Source organism: Erinaceus europaeus, chromosome 5, assembly GCF_950295315.1.
Source record: "Erinaceus europaeus chromosome 5, mEriEur2.1, whole genome shotgun sequence".
NCBI lineage: Eukaryota > Metazoa > Chordata > Mammalia > Eulipotyphla > Erinaceidae > Erinaceus > Erinaceus europaeus.
In genome coordinates, this window is record NC_080166.1 from 16,068,824 (window position 1) to 16,086,149 (window position 17,326).

Here is a 17,326-nt window from a genome sequence, read left to right on the forward strand (position 1 = left end):
AGCCTCCAGGAGCAGTGGATTTGTAGTGCAGGCACCAAGCCCCAGCAATAACCCTGGAGGCAAAAAAAAAAAAAAAAGGAAATTTGAAAACAGTGGGATATTGCTTATTGTCTATGCAGGGCTGACCACAAAAATAGCTCCAATTTCTCCCTTCCACCCCCCTTCAAGTATATATGCTCAAGATGGATACCTACAGACTCCCGTACATGCAGACGTCTGCACCCTGCAGCAAGCAAAGGAGGGTGGAGTGATTTGTGAGTCTATTTCCAGAGAGATCGCTCGGTTCTGTTCCTTTGCAGACCACGCAGCCAAAGTCAACAGGTGCTGAGTTTGTCTAATCTTCTCGTGGTTTGCATCGAAGGTGACGGGTGTTTTTCAGAGTTGGGGCTTCCTGTTTTTCCCTGGTTGGTGTTTTTCTCTTTGAAAAAATTCTTCAAGTTTGGCATCAGCCAAGAAAACATGTGGTCCGCTGGTCGGATGAACCTCCAGCTCTGTGTATCCGGGGAGGGAATTGGAAATGAGGTGATTTAATAGTTTCTGTCCTGTTCTACCTCTTTAGAGTACTTTTGTTATCACGTAGATAGGAGGTAACTGTAATAATAATAATAGGTAGGTATCCTTCTCATCTTTTGGAATGATCAAGCAGAAAATTTTAATTATATATATATATATTTAATTTGCTATATTTTCAGTGAAAGAGAGATAGTAAAGAGACCAGAGCACTGCTGGGAATTGAACTTGGGACCTTGGAGCTTAAACCATGAAAACCTTTTGCAGAACCATTACTCTGTCTCCCCAAATTGACCTCAACTTGTAAGGAAGCATTATCTTCTTTGTTGAATAACTGAAAGACATCCTAAAGTTTCCTTAAAAAATGGTGTGTGTGTGTGTGTGTGTAAATCTCACAATGAAAAATACAGATGTACTACCCAAAGCCCATGATTATTGTTGCCTTTACCCCTGAAGTACAATTTTAAAACTCTGCCCTTTCCCATTTAGCGACTTCACAAATAACCTTGGCAGTGTCCCTTCTGCTCTCAGTGCAATAGAAAAACATGTTCCTTGCACCCCCCCCCCCACTTCAGTATCACTTTATAGCTGGGGGGGGGGCAGCTCTGTCTGTCAGCTGGCAAGTCTATAAACCTTATAGAGAGAAGGCTTGTGTTCTTAAAGGGGTCCGCTTCCACACTTCCCTAAGACCATTGTCAGCACATCTCGCCGCCCCCCCCATCAATCAAACCCTCATCCTCTCCTCCCGAGGGGCTGAGGTCCCAGCCTCCCCTTAGTCTCCCCTCCCTCGCCTTCTGTGCCCCTGAATCTGCTGAGGGCTCCCCTGGACTGTCTTCTGCTATGCTTCCCAGAGCCCACCCCACCTGCAGAGGGAAAGCTTCACAAGTGGTGAAGCAGTGCTGCAGGTGTCTGTCTCCCCTCCTCAGTTTCTCTCTGTTTTATCAAATAAAATAAATGAATAAATAAAATTTGAATTTAAAAAAGAAGAAAAAAGAGAATCAGGGAAAGACATCACAGCACTGAAGCTTCCTCGTGTGTGTGTGTGTGTGTGTGTGTGTGTGTGTGTGTGTGTGTGTGTTGGGGGGTCAGGACAGGCTAAGCTGGGCAGAGCAGACACCTCCCAGGTGAACTGTCTTGCCAGCCCAGTCCTTAATGTCTCCTCTGAAGTCTGCTATAGCCAAGGGCAAAAGAGCTGAGGGGCTGTTAGACACCCCACCCCACCCCATAGAACTTTGTGCTCTCTCTGTAATCACAGAGGGCACACTGTTCAGGCGCTGGATCTCAAGTCCCCTTTCCCACTTGTTCTGACCACTCGGGGTTCAGAGCCTGTCTACACAGCCTGCTCAGGTGGGCACATTGTGGGACTTGCTTCTGGGACAATCCTTGTCCTGTGTCCCCTGGGCGTGCCTCCCCCAGCCCAAGGCTTGTCTGTCAGATGGCAGCCAGAGACAGACAGACACACACACACACACACACACACACACCCCTGATCTACACCCCAGGAGCTGTGTAGATTATATCTATACCGTCCCTGGGGAGAGAGGTTCTGGGGCCGTCAGGTATACTTAGTGTGACTCGGCCTGACACCGCTCTCTCCATTGAAGGATATTTGCCCCCTGGCTCCTGCAATGGATTTAGAAAGACATCCACTTACCTCCATGTAGACTTCTCTGAGCGTGTGAGGCCAGAGGCTCGCACAAGACGAGCAGCCAGGGGTCGAGAGGGAAGGGTTCTGGGGGAAGGAGGGACTTGAACTTGTGCCGAGGAGTGAGGGGTGAGGAGCAGAAGGGAAGGGAAGGGGGTGGCGGTGGTGCTGAAGGTGGGGTGAAGAGAGCACAGTGAGGCAGCTCAAAGGCTGAGGTGCTGATCAGCCTGTGAAGAGGACAGGACTCTGTGGCAGGGAGATTGCTCAGCGGCTGGAACACAGGACTTGAATCCTTGAGGTTCCCCAGAGCTGTGTGTCCAGGTGGTGGTGCTCTGGCTACTCTCTCTCCTGTGAAAAAAGGAACAAATAAGCTTGCTTCTAAGAGTGCCTAGGGGGTGGCCTGGGAGGCGGCACAGTGGGAAAAGCACTGACTCTCAAACAGGAGGTCCTGAGCATCCCTGGCATCACATGCAAGCACAGTTCCTAGAATTCAGCTTTGTGCTTCTAGCCATCAGAAACCACTGTCTTGTTTCACGTAAAGTGACTAGGGAAGGATTCACCTACCAGAGAGAATCACAGCTGTTGAGGTGCAGAAGGTGGGAGTTCTGGCTTCTTTGTTTGCTTCTCTGCAGGACGTGGGCATTGGCAGGTGGATCCACACTCCCAGCCTGTCTCTCTCTTTCCCTAGTGGGGTCGGGCTCTAGAGAGGTGGGGTTCCAGGACACATTGGTGAGGTCGTCTGCCCAGGGAAGTCAGGATAAAATCCTAGTGGCATCTGCAACTTGGTGGCTGAAAGGCAGTAAGATATAAAGCAGGACAAATTGTTTAATAAGCAGGAACCCAGACACAGGAATAGAGCAGATGAAATTAGGGGTCTTCGTGTGGGAAGAAGCTAAGAAGTCTATTTGAGGTATGTTCCAAAGGGCCCGTGACTTTAGTAAATTTTGCCTGAGCCCTGTAGCTAACATGGAGATGGACTAAAAATTTTTTCTTGGGGGCAAGAGCAGGTATCATAATGAATATGCAAAGAGACTGTCATGCCTGAGATTCCATAGCCCCAGGTTCAATCCCTTTTACCACCATAGGCCAGAGCTGAAAAATTCTCTGGTAAACAATAGAAAAATTATTTATATATATATACACACACACACATATATATATAGTCTGGGAAGATGGTGTATCAGGGTTTAGAATAGGGGCTGAGTCACTCAAGGAGGACGGGTCCTGAAATGAGCACAGCCTAGAATGTTCCCAGCTGGGACCATGGACTGTGAGCTCAGACTGACAGGGACTCAGGCCACACAGGCTCCTGTGATGAATGTGAACAGCCATGGGCTCTGGGTCACATCGATGGGTTATATGCGTTTAATGGTATTTATATCGTTTCCTCATGGTTGGGAGCTACGCTCTGCCCTGGTCCAGCTTTCTAGTCCTATTCACTGCCACTCTGTGCTTTGTGATTTGCTTTCTATCTGTTGTATGCTCATTCAGCCCTACCCATGATGGCAGACAGATAGATCGCAGTCAACTCTGTGCAAATGCCGAGGCTACGTTCCCGTGACCACACACCGGCCCTTCATTGTGTTTGTCGAGCTTCCTGAAGGGGGATTACTGGATCAAGCAGCTGGTACACTTTTAATGCTTCTGGTCGTGTTTCTTGGCTGCTTCCTGATCATCTGCCCGTCCCTCAGAGCTGTCCATGGCCTTCTGTTTGCAGGGTTTTTTTTCTTTCTTTTTTTTATCAGTCATGATAATTTTTCTTGTCTTTTCTTTCTCTTTTATTTATTTATTTGTTATTGGCTAGAGACAGAAATTGAGATGGGAGGAGGAGATAGAGGAGGAAAGAGACAAAGAGACACCTGCAGTCCTGCTTCACCGCTCGTGAAACTTTCCCCCTGCAAGTGGGGACCAGGGGCTTGAACCTAGGTGTGTGTGTGTGTGTGTGTGTGTCTTCATGTTAGTATCTGTGGCTATATGTGTGTATCTGCATGTGTGTATTGTGGCCATGTGTGTCTGCACGTGTGTGTGTTTCTGCATGTGTTTATGACTGTGTATGTGGTATGTGTGTATGTGTGTGTGTGTAAAGGTGAGCCTCGCCCCCAGGTAGGGTGGTGGCCCTGACCACTTTAACGAGGAGCTGTGACTCCTTCCTTCCCTCCCCTCATTAGAACAGTCCCAGCCCCAGACGCTGAGGAATCATTTACAAAGTGGCTGTTGTGTGCCAGCAGTGAGTCAGAGAGCCTCCCCATGCCACTACCACCAGGGAGCCCTCCCACTGAGAAACGAATAAAACCAGCTCGAGACGCTGGGCAATGCTGTGCCCTTTGTGCCAGAGACGCCCGTCATCATCCTTGTTCACGTGGTTAGAAGTCAGGCAGGTGCACAGAACCACCTCCTGGAATGTCCACCTCTGTGTGGCGGTGATGGAGCAGAGACCTGGGCTCCAGGGGCTCCTTGTGCCCCTCCCTGTGCTCCCTGATAATAGCTACAGAGTCGGAGTGGCCTGATTTCTTTACTTATCTACTTAGGATAGATGCAAAGAGAAGTTGAGAGGAAAGAGGGAGATAGAGAGGTAGAAAGACAGGGAGACACCTGCAGCCCTGCTTCATTGCTCGTGAAGCTCCCCCCACACAGGTAGGGACTGGGGGCTCGAACCCAGATTTTTGCACATGGAAAAGTGTGCACTCAACCAGGTGTGACAGCACCCAGCCCCTGTGACCTGATTTCTTTCATCCTCGTCCCCCTGGCCCTGCTAAGCTGCAGGATGACTTGGATCTCACTCCTTCCTTTCATCTCTGCGTTTCCGCCGGGAGCCTTTGCCAGACATTCTTGTGTCATCTTCATTATCGTCATCTTGATGTCAGGGTCTTTGGGGACTGTTGCTAAAACTAGCCTTTATCCCAAAGTTCTCTTCAATCTGACAGGCTAATTCCTTCTGCTGAAAGTTGGTGTGTTCGCAAGTGAGAGAGATTCTGGGACATGAAGGAAGGACCTGCTTCTAGTGGGATGGAGGGGTGGTGAGGACAGTAAGGCTTGAGGCTACAGCCCCTGGCTGGAGTCTTCTCTGAGTCACACAGGGCTAGCTCCTTATCCTGTGAGGACCCTTGAGCTGGGAAATAAAGAATCTCAATCTCTCTCTCTCTCTCTGTTTCTCCCCCCCCAAAAGGTCTCTGGGGCCAAGCAGTGGCTCACCTGGTTGAGCACACACATTACAGTGCACAAGGACCCATGTTCAAGCCCCCGGTCACCACCTGCAGAGTTGCAGGTGTCTCTCTCTATATATCTCCCTCTTGCTTATCAATTTGTCTAGAGCCAACAAATAAATGTGTGTTTAAGAAAGAGAGTAGCAAAGGATAACATCTGTCACAGAGCAAGTTCTCAGTCTGTGAGAGCCACTGGGATTCTTATCAGCACCATTAATATGGTCACTGGGTTTTGTAAAATCCTGACATGTGATGGCTTCGTCTCTTTTCTTTGAATATTTTTATTTTTATTGCATAGGGACAGAGAAATTCAGATGGAAAGGGGATATAGAGATGGACAGAGAGAGAGAGAGAGAGACACCTATAATACCACTTCACCAATCATGAAGTTTTCTCCCTGCAGGTGGGGGCCAGGGGCTTGAACCTGGGTCCTTGTGCATGATAATATGTACACTCAACCTAATTTTTCTTTTTTTTCTTTTACTATTTGATAAGACAGAGAGAAATTGGAAGAAAGGATAGAGAAAAAGAGACACTCGCATCACACACACTACTCACTGTAGATGGGACTGGGGGCTTAAACCTGGGTCCTTGCGCATAGCAACGTGTGCACCCAAATAGGGTGTGTTCACCACGCGGCCCAGGGTCCTAATGCAAGTCAGCACTCATGTTCTCTCTAGCTGTAAATGTCTTGATGAATACCAGCAGAAGACCAGCCATGCTTCCCAGTGATGCCGCTGGTTCACAGAGTGGAGTGGAGTCCCTGGGCTGCTCAAGGTGCTAGAAAAAAAAGGATGTTTGTGAGTCTCTTGCTAAACAGGATGGGAGTGTGGGTGTCAGCTGTACACAGAGAGAACGTGTGCAGTTTGTTTTTCCTACTCCACTTTCTGCTACCTACTGAATTCGGAAGGAAATGAAAGACAACATCTGCATGGTTCCACTCTTTGTGAAATAAAGGGAACTGAAACACATGAACTTGCAAACAATCATAATAATAACTGAAAAGGTAACCAGCCCATCTCTGTGACCTGGGGTGAAAGTGCCGAATCCTAGCCACTAGACCACAACCACAACCTTGGGTAAACCATGGTGGGTATCCCTGGGGCTTGGGGCACAGGTCTTTGGTGATGGGAGTGGTGAGGAGTTATACCCCTTCTGTTTTACAATCTTAAAAATCATAATTAAATCACTAATAGAAAATGTAAAGAAATAAAATGAACTTTCTGCTAAGTAACTTTTTATTTAATGTAAAAAAAAAAAGAACTCCCCAACACCCCGGATATAGTGTTAACTTCAGACATTGTTAATGGAGTTATTGTTATTTGGGATTTTTTGTTTATTTGTTTGTATTAAACACATATGCAGACACACACACACACACACACACACACACACACACTTTTAGCAGCATTGGATAAAGTGTTGGATTTTTTTTTTTATTGCCGTTAGGGTTCTCACTGGGATTTGGTGCTGGCATGATGAATCCACTGCTTCCAACAGCCTTTTTTGTTTCCTTTTTTTTTTTTGCTTTCTATTTTATTTGATAAGACAGAGAGAAATTGAGAGGGGAAAGTGAAATGAGGAGGAAGAAAGAGAGACGTATAGGTCTGCTTCACTGTTTGTGAAGCCTCCGGCTGGCAGACGGGGAGTGGGGGCTAGAACCTAGGTCCTTGTGCACACGTGCTTAACCAAGTGTGCCACCGCCCAGCTTCCAAGTCATTGGATGTTCAAGCATGAGCTCTTGAGTTTGATTCCTGGCATCATATGTGCCAGAATAAGGCTCTGGTTCTCTACCCCTACCCTCGCTCTCTGTACCAAATAAGTAAATCTTCAAAAAGCAGTTAAACTCAGTTCTGGAGGGGACTTCTGGAGGCGGGGCTACAGGGCAGCAGCAGTTGTGTTCCTCTCCTCTCCTCTCCTGGGTCAACTAGGAATATCAAAGGAGGCCACCTGGGACCACAACAAGACAGGACTAGAATGACTTCAGGAATCCACCAAATCACCGGTGAGTGCAAACACGTGTGGCTTCTGGACAGAGAGGAGCCTAGGGAGAGAGTAAGTGGCTAGTTTTAAAAAAAAAAAAAAAAGCAGTTTACCAGTTGAGACATCACCTCCAGTCGGAGGAGAGGACTACCCTAAGATTCACCAAATACAACTGTGAGTCTCCACTGCTACTGCCCTCAGAATCTGGAGCAGCAGGGGGAGGCCCTGTGCTGACACCAGGGGACAGAACTAACCAGGAAACTCAGAAAATCTATACCTCGGTGGCCTAGTGGTGGGGCTGTGAGAGTCTCTTTGCATAACCACTGGATTATCTCTGCCCCACCCTGCTTTATCTCTTGGTCAGGAGTCAGTGGTTAAGCTAAAAAGCCTACTTACAGTTTAAAAGCCCTCAGGCTCCCATAGCCTACAGGGAAGAAAAAGAACAAAAGAGGGTGCTCCAACTCAGGGATTAAAATACTATTGAAACAACTGTCAGTTTCCACAACTGTGAACCCTTTAAGTACCTTACTTAGACACAAGTCAATCCAGGCAAGAGTGATCAGTAATTTGAAAAGTACTGAGAGAGGGAACTCATAACATACTATATAAAATGGTTAAACGAACAAAAAGAAATATTGGAGAAATGAACCAGGAAAAGAGTCCAGCTAAAAGCCCCCCAAAGATTGAAGCACAAAATGATGAGGTCAACATCCAAACACTAAGTTAAGGAAATAATCACAGGAGTGAGTAAAGAGTTTGAAAGAATTGTCATCAGAAATGCGGAAACAACAAATGAGACTCTGGAAGAAAACACTAATTATATCAAGGTTATTAGAGAGCTGAAAGCTGAAATAGCTAAGAGCACAACTAGCTGAACAAGCTAAAACAGTATCAGAACAGGGTAACAAAATAGATGAACTCCAGAAAACAGTAGAGGGGAGAGAGAACAGAATCAATGAGGCTGAAGACAGAATTAGCAGGATCGAGGACAAATTAGAGACAACTAAAAAAGAAGTAAGAGATCTCAAAAAGAGATTAAGAGATACTGAAAACAACAACAGAGACCTATGGGATGACTTCAAAAGAAATAATATATGCAGTATAGGCCTACCAGAGGAAGAAAGAGAGGGAAGAGAAGAAAGCATCCTTCAAGACATAATAGCTGAGAACTTCTCTAAGTCTAGACAACATAGAGACATAAAGGTCCAAGAAGCCCAGAGGGTCCCAAACAGAATTAATGAGACTTTAAGACACCAAGACACATCCTATTTAGAATGGAAAGGAATAAGGACAAAGAAAGGATCCTGAAGGCTGCAAGAGAAAAACAAAGAGTCACCTACAGAGGAAAACCCATAAGATTAGCAACAGACACTCCACACAAACACTACAGGCCAGAATAGAATGGCAAGATATCTGTCGAGTGCTCAATGAGAAAGGCTTTCAACCAAAACTACTGTATCCTGCTAGACTGTCATTCAGACTAGATGGAGGCATAAAAACCTTCTCAGACAAGCAACAGTTGAAAGAGTCAACTATCATCAAGCCTGCCCTGAAAGAAGTTCTGAAAGGTCTCCTATAAACAGTCAGACCACCATAAATATGCCATATATCAGAACACTCTAAAAATCTACAAGAATGACGTTAAAATATCTTAACTCAGTTCTGGAGTGAAATAGACATAATCTAAAGACACTGAGCAGGAAGGACCATCACTTTATTCAAAAATTAGTGAGAAGTTTGCACCAAAGTAAAAGACTCTGGGGTGTGGGGGGGAAATTTCAGGTCCTGGAACAGGATGGCAGAGGACCTAGTGGGGGTTGTATTGTTATGTGGAAAACTGAGAAATGTTATGCATGTACAAACTATTGTATTTATTGTCAATTGTATAACATTAATCCTCAATAAAGAAAAAAATTAGTGAGAAGTATGGAAACTTCACTAGCAGTAAAAATGTGAGTTGAAGTGAAGATTAAATTAAGATTTATTGGGAGTCAGGCGGTAGCGCAGCCAGCTAAGTGCACATGGCACAAAGTGCAAGGACCAGTGTAAGGATCCCGGTTTGAGCTCCTGGCTCTCCACCTGCAGGGAAGTCACTTCACAAGTGGTGAAGCAGGTCTGCAGGTGTCTATCTTTCTCTCCCCCTCTCTGTCTTCCCCATCTCTCTCCATTTCTCTCTGTCCTATCCAACAACAACAACATCAATAACAACTACAACAATAAAACAACAAGGGCAACAAAAGGGAATAAACAAATAAGATTTTTTTCTAATATTCAGAAATTATTTAGTTTTCTTATAGTTAACTTATTGTATTTTAATGAGAGAGAGAGAATGAGAGAGACTGTCTACAAAGCACTGCTCACCTCTGAAGGTGGTGCTGGGGACTGAACCTAGGACTTCAAAGCCTCAGGCATGAAAACTTTTTGTAGAACCATTATGCTGTCTCCCCAGCCCTAAAATTTTTCTCTTCTTTGAACCCAGTGCTTCACACAGTGCAGTAACATCTGAGCAGCCTCCACAGGGCCAAGTTTTTCATTCTTTATTCTGTTCATGTTAATTAATTAATTTCAAAGAGAGGTTTGTCACCAGGGCTTCACCATTCTGGGTCAACTTTTTCAGACAGAAAGAGAGGAGAAAGACCCCAGCACCAAAGCTTCCTGCAGTGCAGTGCAGTGGGGGACCAGGCTCGAGCTTGGGTCGTGCACGTGACGAAGCAGTGTGTTATCCAAGCAAGCTACTTTGCAGGCTCCAGAACTCCTCCCGCAGCCTTTCCCACCTGCCAAAGCTCCCACTGTCCTAAACAGGCTGAGCAAAGTCAGGTGAACGAGCTCAGTGTCGAAATCACAGAACTCATGGATTTGAGGCAGTGCCCCGAGACCAAACCAGCCGCCCAGATGAACGGACACCTTTCCAGCATTGAGAGGCCCAAAAGTGAGATCCGTTTCATCTTCCCCTCAAAATACCCCAGACGCCGACAGAAGGAAGGAAGGTTGGCCAGACTCCGTCACCTGTTTGGCACCTTGTCCCTGCCACTTATAGAAACTCCTCTGTGGGTGTGAGAAGTGACAATGCCATGTTTTGGATGACCCCAGTGTCACTGAAAGGGAAGACTAAATCAGGAATGCCCTCCACCCAGGCCCTGGACTCAGCCAGCTAAGTAGACCGGCCCTCCCTCATGTCCCTGCCTTTCCTCGCCGTGTGGGTGTCAGCCTCTTGGCTGGGACTCCGACTCAGCTGGGTGAGGGTGGCTCTCCGAGCGTGGTATAGATCCCTGAGAAAATAAAATAAGCCTGGAAAACTACTGAGAAGACCAGTGAGCTCATTTCACCCAAACCACCTCTGAAAATACAGGCGTGCAGAACAATAACAATGGAAAATCACAGGCACCCAGACTCTGCAGGAGGGACTGGCACCCAAAGGTGCTGCTCCCCCATGGTGTTAGAAGAGACTGTGCTCGTTGCCATCCAGGATGAAATAAGTGAATGAGGTACTTACCTTAGTAAAAGTAAAAAGAGAACAAGAAACAAAGAAAGAGGAAAGATGGAAGGAGAAAAGCAAAGAAAAAAAAGAGGGGGAGAAAAGGCTCTGGGTATTTGACATAATAACCTTTTACGGGGGCTGGTGAATTACCTCACTTGCATAGTGGCTGCTTGCTCGACCTTGTGCAGGACCAGGTTTGAGGCTGGCCCCAGCTACGCTCAGGGACACTCATTGCTTTGGTCTCTTTCTCAAACTCTCTGCCTCTATCTAAAAAAATCATAATGATAATAATAGTAATCGTCATCATCATGGTATTTTCCTGGGCTGGGGAGATAACATAATGTTTGCAAAAAGACTCTTGCCCAAGGCTCCAAAGTGTCAGGTTGAATCCCTTGCTCCACTAAAAACCAGAGCTAAGCAGTGCTCTAGGGAAAAAAAAAAAAGACTAATAATCATAATCTTTTACTATTTAGGAAACAATGCCAGTTTTCCACTCAACAGCTCTTGGTGGAAGCATTTGAAAGATCTTTTTTATGATTTGTTTGACTTTCACTGAAGTAACAGTGGATTGCAAGGATGAGTGCTTCATACCTTTTTCTGATAAGTGTCACACCTGCCCACTACCAAATACCAAGGCTCCCCCCCCCAAAAAAAAAAGCCCTCTGTCCACCCACCCTCAATACCTCCCCCCTTGGTGGTCTGGCTTATGAGCACAGTCTAAGGACTTGTCTCCCTTGCGCTGTGTCTCCATGCCCCACGTCTAAGGTGACAGGGCCAGGAAAAACCATTTCTGCAGGGATGGCATGATCCTTTTCTTTGCCCTGAGAGGAACTTCAGCCCCCGGCACTTCCTGAGTCTCGTGGCTACCTCTCCCCCATCCTGGGGCTCTGACAGGCGGCAGCTCTCTTTCCGGCCACCATCCTGGTGATGTGATTTGTGTTTGGCTCACATGTTTTGCTGTGTCTGTAGGCCATCTGAACATCTTCACGAGGGAACTGTGTGGGTCTTTTCCCCATATTTGAGTACTTGTTACTGAATTGTGTGAGCTCTTTATATATTGAGATACCAAGTTCTTCTTATTGTGCTAATAATTATAGATTGTGCAATTTGTAGTCTGCTCGGGCTTCATACTTTATAGACACTTCGATTTTACCAAAAATAAGTTTATTTACCACCTCTGCCGCCCACCCCACCCACCCCACCCCCAAATAAAGCTTGCAATTGGAGGACTTGTTGTTAAGTGCAAGTTGTAATTAGCACATCCCCGCATGGCGTCTCCATCCAGGTACTGCGGTCCAGTTATTCTTCAGACACTGGACACTGCTGAGCACTTGCAGGAAAACGGTGACCAAACCCTCTCAAATAGTCACTGCACCCCACCCCATGCAGTATTGGGGTGCAAGGTCCCCCAATTGCTGTTGGATACAGCTGTGTGAAAGTGCAAGGTCCGGGAGCCAGGCTGTAGCACAGCGGGTTAAGCGCACATGGTGCAAAGCGCAAGGACCGGAGTAAGGATCCCGGTTCAAGCCCCCTGCTCCCCACCTGCAGGGGAGTCGCTTCACAGGCGGTGAAGCAGGTCTGCAGGTGTCTGTCTTTCTCTCCCCCCTCTGTCTTCCCCTCCTCTCTCCATTTCTCTCTGTCCTGTCCAACAACGACGACATCAATAATAACTACAACAATAAAGCAACAAAGACAACAAAAGGGAATAAATAAATAAATAAATATTAAAAAAAAAAAAAAAGAAAGTGCGAGGTCTGAGTGTGAAGCGCAAGGACCTGCGTAAGAATCCCAGTTCGAACCCCTGTCTCCCCACCTGCAAGGGAGTCGCTTCACACGCAGTAAGGCAGGTCTGCAGGTGTCTATCTCTCCCCCTCTCTATCTCTCCATCTCTATCGATTTCTCTCTGTCCTGTCCAACAACAGCAATTGTAACAATAATAATGATAACAACAAGAGTAACAACAAAGGCAACAAAATGGGAAAAAATGGCCTCCAGGAGCAGTGGATTCTAAGTGCAGGCACCAAGCCCCAGCAATAACTCTGGAGGCAAAAAAAAAAGTGCAAGGTTTATTCCTTGAATACAGAGCTTAGTTGTGTTTACGTCACCTTCCCTGCTCTGATTTCTGCCCTGACCTTTCTAGGATGATGGCACATAATCAGATCTTGAGTCTGTCGTGGAACAAAATCGAGGCTGAAGTTGATTCCATGTGGAGCAAGGAGCTTCCATGCATCCAAGATGTGCAAACCCTGTAGACACCAGGAAAAATGTCCTCTGTCCACTCCTGGCACAAATATCCGGGGGCCTAACCACAGCAGACATTGTGTTATTTGTTTGCTTGGTTTTTTTAAATATTTTTATTGGGTAGAGACAGAAATCGAGAAGGAGGAAGTAGAGAGACAGAGAGACACCTGCAGTAAAGCTTCCCCCTTACAGGTGTGGGTGGGGCCCTGGAACCCAGGTCCTTGACACAGCAGAGCTTGTAACTGATGTTTTAAGTGCTGGAAGTTGAACCCAAGGCCTCACAACAACAGCCAAGCCCTGCAGAGGCTGGAGGCTGTCTTGGGAGTTGGGCTTGTCTGGGACCTGACCTCAGTGTGGAGGGATGTAGTGAACATGGGGACAGGAAGAGCTCCCCACCTGCAGGGCGGAAGCTTCATGAACAGTGAAGTAGTTACGCAGGTGTCTCTCTGTCTCTCTCCCTCTCTGTTTCCCCCCTTGCTTCTTAATTTCTCTTTGTCCTATCAAATAGAAAAATAATTTCTTTTTAAAGAATATTTTATTTATTCCTTTTAGTTGCACTTGTTGTTGTATTGTTGTAGTTACTGTTGTTGCTACTGTTGTCATTGTTGTTGGATAGAACAGAGAGAAATGGAGAGAGGAGGGGAAGACAGAGGGGGAGAGAAAGATAGACACCTGTAGACCTGCTTCACCACCTGTGAAGCGACTCTCCTGCAGGTGGGGAGCTGGGGGCTTGAACTGGGATCCTTATGCCGGTCCTTGTGCTTTGTGCCACATGCGCTTAACCCGCTGCGCTACCGCCCAGCCCCCAAAGACTGTTGTGGATCATGCTTGTAGTGGAATGCCCAACTAGATGATGCTGAATGCATGTCATTATCAACTGTAAATACAGTTGTGGTACATGGTTAAAATATCTCATTGTTCTAAAACACTCTAAAACTCACAGCCCAGGTCCTCCACTGTCTGGCACCAGGACCTGAAAGCCCCCCAACCCCAGAGTCCTTCACTTTGCTGCAGTCCACCAAAACCAGTCCAAGTTCTACTTGGTGTCTGCCCTTCTGTTCTTGTTTCTCAACTTCTGTCCATGAGTAGTGAGATCATCCCATCTGCATCCTTCTCTTTCTGGCCGATCTCAATTCACGTGATTCTTTCAAGTTCCATCCAAGAGGAGGTAACAAAGGTGAATTCATCGTTCTTCATAGCTGAATAGTGTTCCATTGTGTATACGGACCACAGCTTTCTCAGCCACTCATCTGTTGTTGGACACCTGGGTTGCTTCCAGGTTTTGGCTATTATAAATAGTGCTGCTGTGAACATATCATTTGAGGTGGGTGTTTCGGTCTCTGTACTTTTCACTCTGCTTTGCCACACACCTAAAACCCCATCCAGTGTTGTCACCTCCCAGGCCACCCGCCCCTTGGCATTTCCCCACGGAGCTAGGGGTTTGCAGAAGAGGAGAAGGCATGTCTGAGGGTGCTCACGGTTTGTCTCCCCTCCAGGCCTTGAACCGGGGCATCGCGGCGGTGAAAGAGGATGCGGTGGAGATGCTGGCGAGCTACGGGCTGGCCTACTCCCTCATGAAGTTCTTCACGGGCCCCATGAGTGACTTCAAGAACGTGGGCCTGGTCTTTGTCAACAGCAAGCGCGACAGAACCAAGGCCGTGCTGTGCATGGTGGTGGCGGGCGCCATCGCCGCCATCTTCCACACCCTGATAGGTGAGGACACGTAGATGGGGGGGGCACCCACATCGCATTGCACAAGGACCTGGGTTCAAGTCCCCCATGCCCCACCTGCAGGCGGGAAGCTTCGCAAGTCTCTGTCTCTCTCCCTCTCTACCTCCCCCTCCTCTCTCAATTTCTCTTTGGCCTGTGAAATAAATTGAGGAGGGAGAAGAGGGCCCCTCACATATTGTAATGTGTGTGTTCTACTGCCTGCCTTCCTAGACTCTAACTTTATTCCCTTTTGCCCTTGTTGTTTCTTATTTTTGTTGTAGTTATTGTTGTTGTTATTTCTTTTAATTTCTTTATTGGAGAATTAATGTTTTACATTTGACAGTAAATACAATAGTTTGTACTTGCATAACATTTCCCAGTTTTCCATATAACAGTACAACCCCACTAGGTCCTCTGTCATCCTTTTTGGATCTCCCCCCTGTTGTTATTAATGTCGTCATTGTTGGATAGGATAGAGAGAAATGGAGAGAGGAGGGGAAGACAGAGAGGGGGAGAGAAAGACAGACTCCTGCAGACCTGCTTCACTGCCTGTGAAGCGACTCCCCTGCAGGTGGGGAGCCGGGGGCTCGAACCGGGATCCTTATGCCGGTCCTTGCACTTTGCACCACGTGCACTTAACCGGCTGCCCTACCGCCCGACTCCCTAGACTCTAACTTTTGACAGGAGTTGCCTGGCTTCCCTTTTACAGAAAGGGGAGGAATAGAAGGAGGAGAGCAGAACTGGGGACCTTCCCACAGTCACTTCTTTTGAGACCGTGAATGCATGTGTTTATTCAGTCAGTACATGTCGAACTCTTCTGGGGTAACAAAACTGAGTTCAGACAAGCATAAGATCTGTTCTCCACAGGCAGTCTCCCTGCAATGACTTCTTGTCAGCCCACTGCCCGAGGAGGTGGAGTTTATATTCGTGTATTTACACTGCATGTTTGCTCTGCACACAGGGTGACCATATCTCCCTGATAAGGGTGACACAGTGCAGACGCAGACTTTCTGTCAATAGATGAGACGGTTAGAGAGTCAGAGCCCAGCCCCTCACAGCCAGACTGGTTGGCCTAGTGCCTGATACTTACAGATACTTAGAGATGGACTATTGGCCCAGGCGGTGGCACACCTGGTTGAGCACAGGTATGGCCATGCTCAAGGATCCAAGTTCAAGTCCCCAATCCTCACCTGCAGGGTGGAAGCTTCAGACTGGTGAAGCAGGGCTGCAGGTGTCTGTCTCTCTCCCTCTCTACCTCCCCTTCCCCCTCTCAATTTCTCTCTGTCTCTGTTGGTAGGCATTGAGCCCCAGCAATAAGTCTGATGACAAAAAGAAAATCTGAAGAAATCTGCATATCTGCATCTTACTCTTTTTTTTTTTTTTCACTGTTCAGCTCTGGCTTATGGTGGTGCAGGGCATTGAACCTGGGACCTGGGAGCTTCGGGCATGAGAGTCTGTTTCATAACCACTCTACTATCTCCACTGCCTCTTTTTTTTTTTTTTTTTTAAGAAAATGGGCCAAAGCCAAATTTCTTCTATTGAGAGACAGGGAGGCAGAGAGAAAGAAACAAGAGAATGAGAGTGAGAGAGAGTCCGTCAAGGCTTTCTTTTCAGTGAGGTGAAGGCGGGTTTGAACTCGGTCGCCCACACGACACTATCCAACTCAGCTATTTTGCCAGCCCAAATGCACGTCGCCTTGCTCCTTAAAGGGGCTTCCTTTTCAGTTCCCAGGAGGAGAAGAGGAATATATATCCTCACCCTATGCACACACGTGTGTGGAGGTGGCTCTGTTTCCTTACACACACAGTTGTTTTAATATCAGCATTTGCTGGCTCTTTCTTTCTTTCTTGAATTGCCTGCCGCCAGGGTCATCACCGGGGCTCGCAGGTGCCTACATGGTGTGGTGAGCCTTCCATGGAAGTCATCTTTTTTTTTTTCTTTCTTTTTGTTCATTTATTGTTTCTTTTTTAAAAAAAAAAAAAATTATTTATTCATGAGAAAGATAGGAGGAGGGAGAAAGAACCAGCCATCACTCTGGTACATGTGCTGCCAGGGATCGAACTCAGGACCTCCTGCTTGAGAATCTAGTGCCTTAGCCACTGTGCCGCTACCTCCCGGACCACACCATTTACTGTTTCTTTCTTTTATTTGAGAGGACAGAGAGAAATTGAGAGGGGCGGGGGAGAAAAGGTAAGAGAGCAGGACAAATACCTGGGGCCAACAGGCCTGGCAGCTGAGGTCGAGGCCTTGGAGGTTCCTACATGGTTTCCCATTGCTCCAGCTGAGCTGAGGTGGGTCCCCAGAGGACCTGTTACTAGGTAAGGCGCCTGTCCTCAGCCTCAGCCCCTTTCTGGGTGCCCGCACCCCTGCTCGAAGCCCTCCTTCCAGATCTGCTATTTAATTCTCTCCGCCCAGAGCAGGCTGGGCTGGGTGGGGCTCTTACAGCTGGTGGAAGGTATTATGGCTGCCCGCTGGGTAATTACAGACTCTGCAAAGCCTTCTAAGCAAATTAGCCCCAGCCAGGAATTCTGGCCAGAAACTGTTTGGGGTGGAGGC

The 17,326-nt window shown here is 47.1% G+C and overlaps 1 protein-coding gene across 1 annotated transcript in view; it reads left to right on the plus strand.

The window, feature by feature from the left end:
• ANKH (ANKH inorganic pyrophosphate transport regulator) overlaps positions 1-17,326 on the plus strand; it is a 120,811-nt gene that overhangs the window by 65,444 nt on the left and 38,041 nt on the right. The window contains exon 2 of the mRNA XM_007524217.3: positions 14,557-14,773. Coding sequence (XP_007524279.1) covers positions 14,557-14,773 — 217 coding nt within the window. The remainder of the gene's footprint in view (positions 1-14,556; positions 14,774-17,326) is intronic.